Here is a 16,437-nt window from a genome sequence, read left to right as displayed (position 1 = left end):
TGTGTTTGTGTGATTTTATTTAGACGTGGCAGACATCTCCTTTTCCCTTGAATTTCACGATATAAACATCACTTGATGCATTGCATAAGCTCTTGACTCAGATGGCAGCAGCAGACACGTGCGTATTGTCCAATAAGATCAGGTCTTTATTTGCATGTGGGAAACTTGTGGCAGGATACAGGTGCTTTGGATCGCCCATTATGATGATCATCGAATTGAGAGCAAAAGCATACACTACTACTACAACGCCTCGTCCTCGGCGATATATTTAATTTTCCTACTACTTGATGGCTGGAAAGATGGATACGTTTGACAAAAAAGGATCATGAAAACCTGATTCCATAACGGGTGGCACCTGCTGAGAGACACAACAATGAATGTGTGGAATGGCTAATAACACAAGCGTAGCATGGACACACACCTTGACAACGGGGCAACGAGATCTTGGTGATGAGAATATCCAAGCAACCGGCTAATAACAAATCAAACCCAATGAAGACGTTGTTTGTACTTTGAGGATGAGTAGGTGTACGACGGAGAATAGCTTCAAACGAAGATGGTGAATGTATTGGGTATGTTGTAGACTCGTCCAAGACAGCATGAAATCAACCTTTTCCTCGTCTTTTTCACTTACCCTTTATGGCTGCTTCTTCCCTCTTACTCAAGTTTGCTACCTCTGCTTTCTCTGGGACATCTCGGATCTAGACAGCTTGTATTGCCATTGCGGAAAAAAGGCTTTCGATGAAATGCCTAACGTTCTTGCGCCATCATCCACCACTGGGCTGGGATGCCAAAATGCAGCTCTTCAGTTCGACTAAAACACGGCTCATTGCACTTTGCACGTAAGCACACTCTTGCTCATGAGGAAGGACTTGTTGAATACTTACTGGTAAAGATAGCTTCTTGTCGCTGGGTGGATTTTTGGTGAGCTGCAGGAAAAAAAGAGAGACATTGTGTAACATGGATTGCTGATATGGATGCATAGTTTGGGTACAACTTGGTTGCCATGGCAAGTGTCATGGTTATGCCTAACTTTTTGAAGCACTTTCGCATTGTTGAGGAATTGGAAGTATACACTATCATTATCACTACCATGATGATCGGTGCTGTTGTCGGTGCCTTGTTGGGTGGTCCATTGGCGGATTTCCTTGGTCGTCGTGGTCTTGCTCTTTTTGGCTCCTTGTTATGCATGCTGGGAAATTTACTACTGGTGGCAGCCGATGAAATGGCAAAGATATACGCAGGTCGCACCTTAGTGGGCATCAGTGTTGGGTAAGCAGGAGTGTACTTTATTCATATTATCATCATCATGTGACTCACGCACATTGCTTTGAGAATGTTGTCAATGGTAGTCCCGCTTTGTAAGCCGTTGGATTTGAGCTCTTGTCACAAACAATGTATCTCATCAGCAAATATCTATGTTTCCATATCTACATACAGACATCACAGAGATTGCAACACCCAGCTCTCGGGGAAGATTCATTGCTTTCCATCAGCTATGCATCGTTCTTGGTATTTCGGTCGACTTTTGGATCACGTTTGGATGCACATCATTGCAAACTAGTCGTTCATGGAGGTAAATGAAATATGGTAGGTCTCTTCAAAGTCATTAAGCAACCCATATGATATAGGATCCCACTTGGTGTGCAGCTCATACCTAATGCTATCTACGCGATTGGCTTGTTCTTTGTTCCGCAAAGGTAGTATACTACCTGGATCTTCGCTATATCAAAGTAGAGATTTGCTGATATGCATAACATGACAGCCCAAGATACTTGATACAGAAGCATCGTGACAAGGAAGCGATACGGACACTCGCTATGATACGAGGAGATGGAAGTACACGACATCGAGAGGTGCTAATGGAGTTTGCCGAAATCAAGCAGAGGATATGCTTTGAAGAAAGATACACCAAGAAAGGATACAGGGAGCTATTTCGTCGTAGCAGCGATAACAATCTTCGTCGTGTGATCCTTGCGTGTGCATCATTGGCATTTCAGCAACTTACAGGAGCCAATACCCTTATGTACGTTTATAATAGAGATTGGCATCTTGGATTATCCATAGCTAATCATTACATTGCTGCTGATCAATTAGGTTGTATTCTCCACTCATCTTCCGTGCTATTGGGCTCAATGGGCATGTAGCCACACTTTTTGGTACAGTAGGAGAACTTTTGGGAGGAGGTGTATGGGATCATCATTAAGGCTTATTATATAGCAAACGCCATCAGTGGATCGGTGATTGTGGTTTCAACGCTGTTACCTGTATGCTTAATTGATCGATGGCATCGACGACATGGGATGATTGCCGGTGCTGTACTCAGTGCTTTATGGATGGCTATCCTAGCAGCTATATCATCAGTCGCTGGGAGCCGATTTTCTGGGATGGGGGATTTTTACGATCATCTCTCGGATCAAACCACAGCATTGTTCCTACATGAGCCACGTGCAAGTTCCGTTGCGTTCTTTGTGATATTCTACTTATTCCTTGCCACGTATGGATGTTTCTGGGCACCATTGGGATGGATCTATCCAGCGGAGCTCTTCCCAAATGGTAAGTACGGTATCTCTGCCAAGATGGATAATATGGACTCATGAATGGTGCATGGTGATTGTGGTTACATAGGCGTTCGTGCTAAGGGATTTAGCATTGCCACGGCTGTCAATTGGTTTTTCACTTTTGGTGTGACAGAACTTTCGCCCATCGCACTTACCAGCATTCAATGGAAAGTTTTCTTGGTCTATTGTATTTTCAGCATATGTATTGCGGTCATTGTATATCTTTACTTTCCAGAAACAAAGGTAACTACTAGAACAACAATGAAACACGATATGCAGTAGCTCACTTAGATACCGGTAGGGCATGTCGTTGGAGGAGATCGATTTGCTGTTCAGTGCCAACTTTAGGTTTTATGATCCTAATTTACCTCATCCTCGAGCAGCGAATGAAACATTGGAACAAATTGACCAACGATACATTAAGGATCGCCGAGTACTACAATTTGGGCACGATTACCCTACTACTTCAAGTCCGGAGCCTTCTACATTGCCTGAAGATATTATTAGAAACCCCACACCTATACTCTAATAATACATGATCCAACGTATGAAACTGGGAATGAAGGGGCTAATTATTTATAGTGGTGATGGATGTGTGAGCTATCATTTGTGTGGGGGAGGGTAAAGAGCTGGATCGGGCTTATCAAACTTGGATGTGGTAAATGCTGCAAGCGGATAATGTGGACACCCTTATGACAGGTAGTACAATGATGTACGTTGAATTGTATGCATGGAACAATGTTCGATAGAACGCGTTCTTTCATTTTTCGCTCACGTGACAATATGGGCTCAAATGCGTACGACACCTTTAGCCAAGAGCAGAATTGTTGATTGATGATCAATTAGAGATTTTATCATCATTTGGGTGCCAACATGCATGTTAACAACATCAACTGAAGAGGTGCTTTGATCAGCGTGCGGAGTGGGGGTGGGGGATCTGTTTCATTTTATTCCTCTTGTCCCTTGAACAACCTTAACCACGCTTTATACCATTTACCCCCGCAAAGCCTTTATCGATACGAGACATGCCCACTGCCATTGACGACACACGGCCCCATTCAGCTATCAATGACAACATCGAGCTGCGATCGTCGATGGATGATGACAGCTATCCGTTACAAGACCACGATCCAATGTCATCGGAACGATTGCTATCCACAGACGATGACAGGCCAACAAAAACACAGCACACGCTTAGCGCACATAAGAAAGCACTTTTAAAGTCGTCAGCGATCAACTTGTTTTGGATATTATCATGGTAAGACTATCATGCCATGAAAAAAGAGGGATAGCTTCGTATCACTAAAACCAACCTTTCGTTTCTAGGTACACGGTATAGTAAAGCCGATTCAGGGACGACTCGTGGTGGTATTGATGATATTCATTGTGTAGTTTGCTACATTCTTATCAGTCTACAACAAATGGATGTTTTCAGCCGAGCATTACAACTTCCAATTCCCTCTCTTTGTATCCAGCATTCACATGGTGGTGCAATTCGGTTTTGCTGGTCTTTCATTGTTGCTCGTTCCCAAAATCCGACCACCTAAAAGGCCGACGATCAAGGATTACATGTATGTTACGGAAGCAGCAATCCAATAATACAAGTGCTTATCAACGCGTTTCATAGGTACAAGGTCTTCCCATGTGCTCTTGCCACCAGCCTCGATATTGGTCTCTCCAACCTCTCTCTCAAGACCATTACATTATCCTTCTACAGTATGTGCAATAGCAAGACATGCCATATAGGACATGAAGTACTAACTTTTATTCAAGCCATGTGCAAATCTTCCACGCTTGCATTCGTATTGGTCTTTGCATTCCTATTCCGCCTCGAGAAACCAAGCATCAAACTCATTTGCATTATCTTGATTATCATTGTTGGTGTGCTTCTTATGGTATCTGATGAAACGGAATTTGAGTTGGTTGGGTAAGTGCCATAGCCACCCTGGTTAGGTGAAAGGATATTAACAGCCCTGTCAGATTTATAGCTGTCATGACTGCTGCAGCCTGTGGTGGTTTACGTTGGTCATTAACGGAGGTGCTGTTGCGTAAAGAAAGCATGGGCTTATCCAATCCATTCGCATCGATTTTCTTTTTGGCTCCTGCTCAAGCGGTGGTGCTATTGATTCTGGCAGCAGCTGTGGAAGGATACCCAACCATCTTTGGAAGCGTCTTTTTTGTCACATTCGAGGATGGATTATACACAGTGAGTATCGTGTGTGTGGGAGATGGCTTAAAGAACAAAGAGCTAACAACGTGTCCTTAGGCTCTTACCATCTTGGCTGGAGGCGTATTGGCATTCGTTATGATCTCGTCTGAGTTTTTCTTGATAAAGCGTACATCCGTGGTTACGTTAAGTGTTTGTGGTATTTTCAAGGTAAGATTGGGATTGATGTGGGCATGTATATGATGGAATGCTGACATTTGGCATATATAGGAAGTAGCAACTATCTTTATATCCACGCTTGTGTTTGGCGATCGATTGACAGTCATCAACACGATTGGTCTATGCATCACTTTATTTGGTATCGCTCTCTACAACTGGCTCAAATTGAGACGGGCGGCTGAACAAGCCCGTAAGCATATACACGACGAGGAGCTACACCATCAGATAGCCTCAGATGATGGAGACACAAGCGAGCATTTATCACCACAATCATCAGGACCCATATACAGCATGGTGGCTGAAAGCACGCCCATTTTACTTGTTGATGGTGCCATGACAAACTATCGTGAAAGCAAAGATGGTCTGGACAACAGCGACGACGACAATGATGAGCACAATAAGCGGTGGAACCAGTATGAACTGCGATAATACAATGGCAATTTTTTAGACTTGTATCACCTAGCACATATTAACATTTGTATATGCCCATTCAACATGATTTCGTTTTATACACACTATAATGACCTTGCAGAGTTATCAAATCCACCATGCTCTTTATATCAAAACATTGCAACTACTGCTAAGAAAGAAAAAAAAGTGAATGACAGGGATAATATTGAAACAAACAGAGAGGGAAAGGAAGTGGTGGGGTATCCTTCTCGAACCAGCGATGGGGAATGAAAATGGGTTGTGTGTATACAAAGTAAAGAAGAAAATCTATCAAGTCAAGGTATCTACTTGTTTGTAGAGATGACCATTGTCATCAACACGTTGATGATGGCCAATGACGGTGACCATGGAATTCGGAGTAGCTGGATAATACACGTGCTGTTGTTGCTGTTGGGTGGAGGAGGAGATCATAGGTCGTCTTGAAGAAGAAGAAGAATTGGGTGGAGAGTCCGCAGCAGCTGCTGCACGACGACGTTGAGTGCGTGCTACCACAGCTTCATATTGTGCCTTATCACGATCAATGGCTGAGGACAAGGATGATGAAACGGAGGATGAAGATGATGATGAAGCTGATGATGATGTTTTGCCTTCAAGTGCATCCATGGCTTTTTCTCGTTCAATCTCGGTTGCACTTGCAGCAGAAATAGAACTACGTTTCAAATCAAGTGTCAAGTCATCTGGTATTGACATGGGGCTTCGACGTTTACGACGTTCTTTGAGTGGTGGTATATCAGGTACAGGTGGCACAGCTGAACTTGTTGTTGTAGGTGGGAAAGGATAGCTGTGAGAACCAAGCGTGCCGCTACGAAAAGGTGTTGTAGGTCGTGATAATGATGGTGCATATGATTCACCGCTAATACTCGATGTTGTTGCTGATGATGGACTTCCACATAGCATGCTTTGACGCTCAATATCGATAGACAATCGCAAGTTGAAAGTCTGGATCATGGGTCGTGATGAGGATGACCGACGCGGCTGTGGTTGCACAATGTCACCTTCTTGTTGTTTTGTGTTTGTGCTGCTTTGGCGGCGACTCATGCTTGGATGTGTATTGTTGTTGACACGTCGAGCTACCATTGATGGTCGAGGGGGTGGTGATAATGCCGAACATACCGGTCCTGCCGGTAATGAAACATGTAGTTGTTGCTTTGATGGTCCTGCATCAGTATTTGGCTGTTGTTGCTCTTTACTCGTTGTTTCTATAAAGAATATGCACTCAAGTTAATCACCCCATTGATGATAATGATGCCTTCTTTTTACCTCTTTGTGCGGTGTAAAAAGGATATTCGTTGGTGCGTGTAAGCTCATCGCTGCTATAACGTCGTCTCGTAATACTTCTTGTAGATGTGATTGCTTGGCCAGTAGACTTCGGCCTAAAATCGGGTTGCTGCCTTTTATTGAACCATTTTAGTTTCGAAACCAGTTGCTTCCACTTTCGGGACACAGGGCGAGTGGTGGTTGAGAGAATCGATTCACGCACAGAACTGCTACCCTTATTGTGCGTTGAAAAAGATGGGTTCATTGGACATTGAGCCAGTGTCGATAAGGCAGGCAACGAGTAAAATGAAGCAGAGAAATGTGTGTGTGAAAAAAGCGAGAATAAGAAGAAAATACGAGAAAGAAAGAAAAGAAAGGAAACCAAACGGTACAACACTCAATGTTGGACATGAAAAAAGACATGTGCATCTGTACCACCATACATTTTGCCACACGAGTGAGCTCTTTGTTTAGGAAAGAAGACCGCAATAAAACCTTGGCACATTACATTCATCCCCTTTCCCCTTTCATCTCCTAATCGGATCTTCATCCGAGCAGCATGTCGCGTGGTTTTTTTGTTGTAGCAATAGCATAGTAGATCCTTTGTTTCCTTTGTACTATCTTTGTTCACAATAAAACACTTGCCATGATTGTACTACTTTATCCTTGTATTCTTTATCGCCAATCATTGAATTACCTCCACATCCCATCCTCAGCTACGATAGCAATAGCTGCAGTATTCAGCTGGGATACCATCTGCCGTGTCACATTTGTTCGCATTCCAGCCTCAGACGAGGCACTTGCCTCATTTGATTGTTCTTGCTACTGTGAGTCTACGTGCATGTATTATTCTTTTCTCCTTAAGCTTGTACTCCTCAAAATCACCCCCTCAATATTCGCATGATATAAATGAAATCAATTGATTGTGATTCAAGGTCACATTCGGTCATTCACACACGCGAGTGTACCAATGGTCAACCCCACAACCTGCATTAACTTAAACTCCCACATGGTTCTCGTCATTAAGATGCATTATAGTCTTTGTTGTCGTTGTTTAAGCATTTGATTCTCTACCCAACGTGGCTAGCTGATCCAAGAATTCATGCGGCGATAATATTGCTGTCGATCCATACGTGATCTTTTTCTTTTGATTGTTTTGCTGGTTAAAGTTATTCCACCGAGATTAGTAAATCATCCTATGTCCCCATTATCCTTTCATACTTACATTTGCAATCTCCTGGAGATTTTGGTATTCCACATAATTACCACCACCAACAACGAAAACGATTGCCTCCTGGAAAGAAGCCTTGTGTTGACGTGGCGCACGCGAGTTGCGGCTCAATTTGGGATCAAAGTACAAGTAATCATCAGCCTTGGATGGTTCGTTTTGTGGTGGATTCATAATGTCGCCAACGATCTTGCTAATGACGAGCTCTTTACGTGCAGGTAATAAATTCTTGACGCCTGACAATAGATTATCGAAGCTGCCGCCTAATCCTCCTTCTTTCAACCGATCCGTCAGCTAAGAGGTAAGCCTATTAGAATCATTCTTTTCCTTCTCCTTGATGTTAGAGCATGTACCTTGTTGCCAATACTGCTAAAACCACGGAATAGGTCATTTTGTGAGAATCCAGAAGATTGGCCAACCGAAGGCGAAGAGATCATTGAAGTCATCCGCATAAGCTGTCGTACGCTGTACCGTGTATTAGCTCCTTTGTCAATGGATATGACTTGTAAAAATATCCCCAACGTACCGTTTGATATACTCCAAAGGTGTCATGTCACATCCTGCCTCTCCCAATGCCTTTTCATATGCATCCATATCTTCCTTTGGTACTTCATCAGCCGTTGATAGGTAGTAGATCAAGAATAAACGCATCTTGTCTTCTGGATTCTTCTTTTCTTGATCACGGATGACTTCAAGCAACAAGTTTTTGTTCTATGCATGCACATGTTTGGTTAGTGGGTAGAACCAACATGGAAAAAAGGATGTTCCTACCTGTCTAGTAATGTTCTCCTCAATCTGGAAAAAGGTATCGAGTTGTCGATCTTTGATTTTGTTGAGCAGTGCAGTTGCCACGTTCATATGCAAATCAAGAGTAGCTTTCCTTGCTGTCAACTCGGGTAAGGCTGTGATGGCAGATTTCAAAGTCTTGGTATTGTTGGATAAGTCGAGTTGGTTGACATCTTCGAGAGAATTAACACCGCTCATGCGCGTAATTTCAGCTGCATCGCTCTTGTACTTGTTCAACTCCACATCAATGTCCTCTGTAAAATGCCACCATTTAATGCACGTACATCATTCCTCGACATCGCTATGTACTTACCAGCTACTTGTGGGAAGGGATTCGAAGCATTTCGGCTCCAAAAGTAATCCTTGTTTTCAATATCATAGCTCTTCCTGGTTTGATTGATCTTTTCATCTGCCTATGTCCAAAGATATCAATATACATATGCGTACCATCCACCCGGAAGAAATATGACATACCTCGATAGTGATCCGGTTCAATTTCATCTCGAGAACATCATGAATAAGAGATTGATATGTCCAAGAATGGCTCAACATGGGGGTCAAATCCATATTACGATCCAGCAAAATCAATACTAATGGAATGAAAGCCCACGTTAATATCCTCTGCTATACGTTGCCAGTGTGCTGATCATGCCTACCTGGTCGTTGTAAATTGGATGAGCTGTTTGAAAAGAGGTTGGCCCGTGAATTCATGACATGATCACGTAGTTTGCTATCCAACTTGGTAGCGATCATCTCCGCAGCGTTTCCTCGTGGGCACCGAATGATGGGGATGACGCCTGCATGAATACACATCAACGATACATGGAATGTTTGAATCACCCGTCCACACTTACCCATAGTGACAATGACCGAAAAGAGAGAATTGACGGCCTTATCAATCGTTTCATCAATCAAACTTTCTGGGGCACCAGGATTGTTGAGAGTGACAAACACCTGCGATTGATTGAGAGAAAATACGTCTGGATTGGTGCATATGAAGTTGAGGTATTGATCATAGACCTATCAAACCCATTGTTAACATGCTATTATACATGTACGTTATCCAACTTCCATACTTGAGTAACTTGATCGGATGTTTCATTGGCAGCTGTGGTTGATGCGAGTTCTTCAAGAATAGGACGTGGGATGGTTGAACAAAAGTTGATGTAGTATGATTCATATAATCCACGACTCATATCCTATCATACCAGCGATCAGTAACTCCTTCAAATGCCATAGCAACCATACATACTTCACAAATCTTCTTGACGTTCTCGGATGTGGGCTCAACAAAGTATACGGCAGGGACATCTGGAAGAGAAGATCGATCCTGAGAAAGCAGCCTGCCTATGGTTAGTCAAATACCCATCACTACAATATACCATCAATACTTACATATGCACAGTGACACCGTTCTCGCGTAGATCATTGACACGCATAATAGATGAGATGATATCTTGGCCAAACTTGTCGAAAATAAGAGCCTTCCAAAGCATCCCACCATTCTCATTGCTGTTTGAAGAAGTTGGAGCTGGTGTTGTTTCCAAAACATTGTCGGCATGGGTGGCGTTCAGATTAAGCATGGACGCGACAGCAGCTGTTTGTATTCAAATGGGGATCCATCAGCCTTTGAAGTTGTCATCATGGCGTAACGCAAAACGTTGGTGGTAGTGGTTGTCGCACATTGACGTACCATATTGCTCTGATCGTAGCGAACGGTCTTCTGTTCCACTGTCGACGATAATTGGGCTTTGCATGCTGTGGAGTGGAATGTAGAGAGTAAAGAGGAAGTGCGAAGGATATCCATCCCAGCAGCTGACATTTGATCAGATGTAATCGCTCCACGTTGCACACACACGACCAGCAGAATTGCATTTATAGAAAGAAGACGAAGAACCGTTTATCGATAGAACACATAATAAAAGAAATTCAAGTATGGAACAAGCAATTAATAAAAAAAGGGAAGAAAACGAATATACATGTTGGGTGATTGATCGCCTCGACCAGCGAAAATCCAGTGGATTACTTTGTCGTGGAAAGTAAGCCCCACCTTACAATCGACACCAAGAAGGACATAATTAAGATGGAGGGATAAGAAAACATACAATAAAAAGGGGGGAATTGAGAGAGAGAGAGAAGGGAGGAGAGCTATATAGCATAAGGTGTATATGCGTAGAGTGATCATACAAAGGAGAGAGGAAAAGAAAGAGAAAGAGAGAGAGCAAAAGGCTATAAACACACGACGACGGCGGCGGCATAGAAGCATATACAAGAGTTTGGGATATGTAGGGTGAATAATAACAGGTAATAATAATAAAAGAGTGTATATGAGTGGAGGAAAGGGAAGGAATAATGATACCGTTGATGTTGTGGACATTTGTTACATCGACACCAGCTCCGGCCAGCAGCGAATATCAAAAGGTGTGGAGGAGGGTGCAGAGATGTTAGTGCCAGAATAGTCCACCACAGCAGCAGTAATGAAACGAGCGAGATCATCAAAAGCATTTTTATTCTCGTCAGCAGCTGTAGCATCAGATGTTGCTACTCCAATGGATAGTGGTGGTTGCACACAGGATGACGGCGTTACAACAAGAGTAGGTGTAGTGGGAGTAGTAGTAGTGGGAGTAGTTGACACCACCTAATTGTTATACATGTATAAGTACATTACAATAATCGTGATAAGAGTGTGCACATACCTCATCTGTTGATGATGCCCAAACCGGTAAATACGAGGATGAGCTGTGGTGGTGATGATGGTGGTGGTGGTTGTGTTGCATATCACCAGAATTGCTACCTTGCCACAAAAGGGGTGTGCTAACGGATCGGGACATCGGGGACCAATCCGACACGGTGCTCTGATGCGGGTGATGATGATAAGCAAATGATGACTCTATTGGAAAAGCCTCTTCATCAAAGCCATGATGCGATGTCCATGCAGGTTTGCAAGGTGAAGTGGTGGTGGCGTAAATCTGCTGATCAACCATGGATGATGCAGTAGCTGCATGTCGAACGTGCAATGTTGGGTAAGAGTCATACATTGAAGAAGTAGCTGGTGACATGGAAGGTGTCATAGGCAACTCAAATGCAGGGTCAATAGGACTTGAAGACGATGACGATGTTGTATCAGTGGCAAAGCACATGGGTGGTACTGATGTTTGTGAATGCTGCTGCTGCAAACGAGTATGAGCCATGGCTGATGCTGCTGTCGGGTGCATTCCGGTAATACCATCATCGCCAACGTTGCTGTTGCTGCTACTACTGTAAGCGTGCGAAGATGTGGGAGATGATGAGGTCACATGCACTTGCCCCTCATTGGTCACGCTGTGATGCTGTTGTTGGTGAAGGGGCTCTTGGCTATCCCACTCAGTGTACAACGGCTTACCAGCCGACCGCTTTTGCACCACCGCCACACGTCGCTTGTTGTTACTCTCGTGTGATTGCCTCTTTTCATCCTCTTCCGAACCATGTTGTCGCTTACGACTTGTTGACAATGATTCTTCAACAGCATCACTTTGCTGCTGTTGTTTGGCCTTGGCACGTCTGTTCTGGAACCAAATTTGTACACCTCGAGCTGTCATTGACAACTCTTCAGCCAAACTTTGTCGCTTGGCAGCACTCGGTTTTGGATTATCCTCAAATGCTGCTTCGAGAATTCGAAATTGAGTGGGTGAAGTGCGTCTTCGATGCTTGGTTTCAAACGGGTTGTAAAACGTCGCTTTAAATTCGCCATGTGGCTGCTGACTACTACTGCTGTTGCTACTTTCAACACCGCTTTTGGTCTTTGTTTCGCTATCTCTTATTGATGATGGCGTTAATGACGAGCCATAATAAGCCTGGCTGCTATCGGGTGGTGGTTGAAAGCCTTGTTGCAAATCGTCAACAGATGGATACATTGACAAAAGCGATGATGTCGAAGATGATAAAGACATGCTACTACCATTGTTGTTATTCGTCGTCTGCTGCTGCTGCTGTTGAAGAGCGAGATGTGGTGGGCATAAATGATTGCTACTGATATTTCTGGTACTGCTCATTGTGTAGTCGGTGGTAATCATAAGCATACAATAGAAAGTACAAGAGAAAGAGATTTACAACACGCCAGGGACGCGCTTGAAAAGAGCAAAGTACAATGCAAAGGTGTTTGTTAAGGAAGCGGGGGTGGAAGCACTTTTTCGCTTGTCCAAGGTGGCTATATATATGTGGTGTATTGGAATGCCGGATCGGGCACAACGCATTATTCGCGACAGACGATTGGTGTATGGATTGGTATCTTGAAAAGTCCCCTTCGAGAGGGGAGGAGGGTATCCAGCTGCAAGAGATCATCATGAACCAATCATAGATTGAGCTGTTTACCCCAGTACTCACCAACATGCATGATTAATGGGGGGATTAGAAGCATTTGTGCCTCGACATAAACAAATCTTATCATTAAAATGGAAAGAAGAGAATGATGAAAGCATACAGGATTGGGGGACGAACACATGGGGGGTACCAAAGTCAAGGTGGGGTTAAGTGAAGTGCTGCTGATGGTGCTAAGGGGAACGAAAAATACGGATCTGGGACTAAGGGGTTCAATAGCAATGATAGGTAATGTCATCCTTTTCATCAATAAGCTGGTACCTTCATTGTCTCAGCTCACCACCAATATCATATTGAAGTCTAGCCCAGCTTGACAATGACTATCAGCCAGACCCAAAAAGTCAAACGACAAGACGTGCCTTTGTGTGCAGGCTCAACCAATGATCCTTCAACGTGTGTTTCGAACGCAACCACTGTCTATGTCATATGGCTCCCTCTGCACATTAAGGACCACCTTGGCAAGAGCGATTTGTCTCCACTTGACAATCAACTTCTTTGCATAACAACATGTGTGCATCATTATACAATCAATCCATAGCCGTCTTTTATGATCTACGAGGGTAATGCATGTTTGACAGCAGCATCGATCATCATCCCAATTTATAAATCATTGCATGAATATTGTTGCTCCACCTACAACACATGTAGATGGGTGTGTAAGTGATTGTTGAATGATCCGGTTGATTCCCCGGCAGGTTGCATTGTAATGGTTGTTACTTGAGTGTTGGTACATGACATACTTATGCTGACTAGAACCCATTTAGAGATGTCTACATGGCTTAATCTTGAGATCGTGTGATGGGAGGAAGGAAACCAATCGCATACCAAGCAGGATTACGCATCAAGAACCAATAAGCCTTGTCTCTTTTTCATCTTGTAAGGAGTTAATGGTTAACGCTCGACCAGCATTATGTTTGCATGGGGGTTTATGAAAATGAATCGGCTATCCTCGGTATCTACATACAATCATATATAAAGTTGAACATGATTTTTCGGTGTGTTATGCCATGACACTTGTCGATCGTTGTTGTTATCTTGCACGCTTGTTGTCGATTGGTTTCACTACCATCATCATTCAACCTTGCTAATTTTCTTATGTAGGTGAGCATGATTATCTTTTTTCATAAGCAATCAACCATCCATTAATAAGTATGTATCTTTGAATTGCTTTATTCCACTTTTCTTGTATGAGGGCTGTATCAAGTCTTTTTCCCCTGAAAGGGGTTGAATATGGGAGTCGGGCTTTCAGGAGTAGATGACGGATAACCCCCGATTGTTCAAAAGAAAGAATCGCAGATTGCCCGATCAAGTAAATCTGTACCACATGCTACAGTTGTCTTTTGAACAAAAAAAGGAATTGAACGTGGCATTATCTTGGTGGGGTGGATGGTTGTGCCTCTGTTCCACAAGCAGCAACACCAGATGGCGTGAACGAACGTCATTATGATTTGAGCACGAGAAGCAACACGGGCCATTGGGGCCTAGTAGTGGTATCTCATCATAGTCAGCAGAATAAGGTGAGATGGCGGAAGATGCAGACATGAGAAACTTGTCATTTGAGTACCCATTATATGTGATGGAAGGCTGTTTTTGGGAAAGAGGTGCATGTTGCAATGGTCAAAAGGGCAGCACCAGTTGGGATGTGAGCGGTGATGGGGCATCATCCGCTTCCGTGCAGTGAGCGTCAACATTTACCACGAGTCATCCTCGTTGCACCAATGTTGTCATATGCGCTCCATCATCCCTCTCTTTTTTGGCGTTGCTTTCGGCCTCCGTCGGATATCCTTTCTAGGCGACGATCCTTACTCCACACTATTGGACACTCTTCTCTACCATTATCACTAATGGTGCTTGTATTTTCTGTGCCATTCTATCAAAGCATATGATGCTGCATTGTGTATTCTGACATCACCATCAACAAGGGGTTTTCTCTTTCTTCTTTGCCATTATGCAGGATACCCGTGCATTTTCCTTGATAGTTGTGTAGGCTCCCTCGTCATTTTTATCCTCGGCATCGGTATCAAGCTTTTTGTTGTGTGTGGGGCATTCCGTGATGTGTCTCATATATGTACTAGTGCATTGCTGTTGATGCTGATATGGGGGGTGGGGTGGATTCCATCACCAATCACCATCATCTGCACTCCAGCTTTTCTTATTTCGTTCTCTCACCCCCACATTACATCCATGTGACCTTGTCTCAATGAAATGATTCCCGCTTCAAACGTATGGCAAATTCACCTGCTGCTCTACACAGGAGAAACTTCAAATTGGCCATGCCAACATGATGCACTGATCATCATCAACGCCATGTCACCATGGCAACCAATTCCATTACTATCAGTTGCTATGGATATGAGTTGTGGTGGATGCTATCTAAAATAGCAACAGCATAGCGCTTTAAGATGGTCATGGTCGTTAAAATTGACTACTATTATAGGTGATGATATCGGGTTGAAACGGGGTGATTGTACATTGTAACAGCGTGATGATTTGTGGGGGCCATGAAACTTGTCCCACGTTATTGCCATGCATCATTGCGCGTGATTAAAAGGGATCTAGACAAGTTGCATAGATACGCTTGCTGTTACTTGTTGGGGAACACCGCTGCTTGTGTGTGTGTGTAAACGTACACATTTTCGCACGTGTCCAGCGTAAATGGAAGGAGAAGGGGGGCTGTCATTGTGCCGCGGGCTACTGGGTGCCGTTTTCTGGCACAAATAACAAAGCAGCATGAAAGACACATGTGGAGTGAACGCCCTTTTCCCTGACACACTTGTCAGCATTGTGAGTGGTATTGATGCACGCATGTACTAACATTCCGGAAAAATACATCTCCTTTTACTCTTGCATCCATCATCTGTTTACACATTTACATCTCACAAATAAAATCCATCTATCGCCACAATAATGATCGTATTTGTATCATCGTTATGGGATCCGTCAATCGTGCATAATGTGAACAGCGTGATAATCTTGCTATATACTCCTTAGTCGTCGGGGTGATGTTGCACAGGGCGTGGGTTTCTGGTGAATCTTTCAGTTTGCCGGTGTTGTTGCTGCCTCTTACCAAACATGATAGCACTATTGACGGTTTGAGCAAGATTTACTGATTACTTGATGGTTTTTATCATGAAAACAAAGTGTCGATACTGTACTTCATCCTTAAGCAGAATAATCGGCTCTTTGATATCAGCAAATGTATCTGCTGGTTGGTGTGAAATGTGGATTAGGCATCGATAATACGATATGGCGATACTTGCGTATGGTATTCTCAAATAACATTCGAGAAAAGCAAACGACGCTGGTATGACAACACGTATCCATGACGACAAAGGCTATTGGAGGATGTGCTGAGGGTGATCGCCCTTTAAGCTTCTACACACCATCCACTTTATTGCATTCCAATGATCATC

The 16,437-nt window shown here is 43.5% G+C and overlaps 5 protein-coding genes across 5 annotated transcripts; 2 read left to right on the top strand and 3 right to left on the bottom strand.

Annotated features, from left to right (window-relative positions):
- Positions 1-741: 741 nt before the first annotated feature.
- Positions 742-3,090, top strand: O0I10_000215 (uncharacterized protein; the record flags this gene model as incomplete). The annotated part of the gene is made up of 11 exons (XM_058480329.1): positions 742-842; positions 900-924; positions 986-1,272; positions 1,336-1,361; positions 1,441-1,576; positions 1,632-1,700; positions 1,766-2,026; positions 2,098-2,159; positions 2,221-2,556; positions 2,629-2,804; positions 2,863-3,090. The coding sequence occupies 11 exons, from the start codon at positions 742-744 to the stop codon at positions 3,088-3,090; spliced, it is 1,707 nt and encodes a 568-aa protein (XP_058348852.1).
- A 496-nt stretch (positions 3,091-3,586) lies between these two features.
- On the top strand, positions 3,587-5,376 carry O0I10_000214 (uncharacterized protein; the record flags this gene model as incomplete). Its single annotated transcript, XM_058480328.1, has 8 exons — positions 3,587-3,819; positions 3,888-3,894; positions 3,954-4,132; positions 4,189-4,277; positions 4,335-4,488; positions 4,542-4,767; positions 4,828-4,938; positions 4,999-5,376. The coding sequence occupies 8 exons, from the start codon at positions 3,587-3,589 to the stop codon at positions 5,374-5,376; spliced, it is 1,377 nt and encodes a 458-aa protein (XP_058348851.1).
- A 291-nt stretch (positions 5,377-5,667) lies between these two features.
- On the bottom strand, positions 5,668-6,919 carry O0I10_000213 (uncharacterized protein; the record flags this gene model as incomplete). Its single annotated transcript, XM_058480327.1, has 2 exons — positions 5,668-6,596; positions 6,658-6,919. 2 exons carry the CDS (start codon positions 6,917-6,919, stop codon positions 5,668-5,670), a joined length of 1,191 nt encoding a protein of 396 aa, XP_058348850.1.
- Positions 6,920-7,708: 789 nt separating this feature from the next.
- On the bottom strand, positions 7,709-10,425 carry O0I10_000212 (uncharacterized protein; the record flags this gene model as incomplete). Its single annotated transcript, XM_058480326.1, has 13 exons — positions 7,709-7,813; positions 7,880-8,176; positions 8,236-8,347; positions 8,409-8,593; positions 8,654-8,922; positions 8,982-9,081; positions 9,143-9,258; positions 9,325-9,465; positions 9,523-9,688; positions 9,745-9,867; positions 9,921-10,011; positions 10,064-10,265; positions 10,362-10,425. The coding sequence occupies 13 exons, from the start codon at positions 10,423-10,425 to the stop codon at positions 7,709-7,711; spliced, it is 1,971 nt and encodes a 656-aa protein (XP_058348849.1).
- Positions 10,426-11,048: 623 nt separating this feature from the next.
- O0I10_000211 (uncharacterized protein) lies at positions 11,049-12,699 on the bottom strand (the record flags this gene model as incomplete). Its single annotated transcript, XM_058480325.1, has 2 exons — positions 11,049-11,306; positions 11,365-12,699. The coding sequence occupies 2 exons, from the start codon at positions 12,697-12,699 to the stop codon at positions 11,049-11,051; spliced, it is 1,593 nt and encodes a 530-aa protein (XP_058348848.1).
- Positions 12,700-16,437: the final 3,738 nt, after the last annotated feature.

This window comes from Lichtheimia ornata (assembly GCF_029851405.1).
Source record: "Lichtheimia ornata isolate CBS 291.66 chromosome Unknown scaffold00001, whole genome shotgun sequence".
Classification (NCBI taxonomy): Eukaryota; Fungi; Mucoromycota; class Mucoromycetes; order Mucorales; family Lichtheimiaceae; genus Lichtheimia; species Lichtheimia ornata.
Note: the sequence above shows the minus strand (reverse complement) of the source record. Positions and strands in the feature narration are given on the sequence as shown.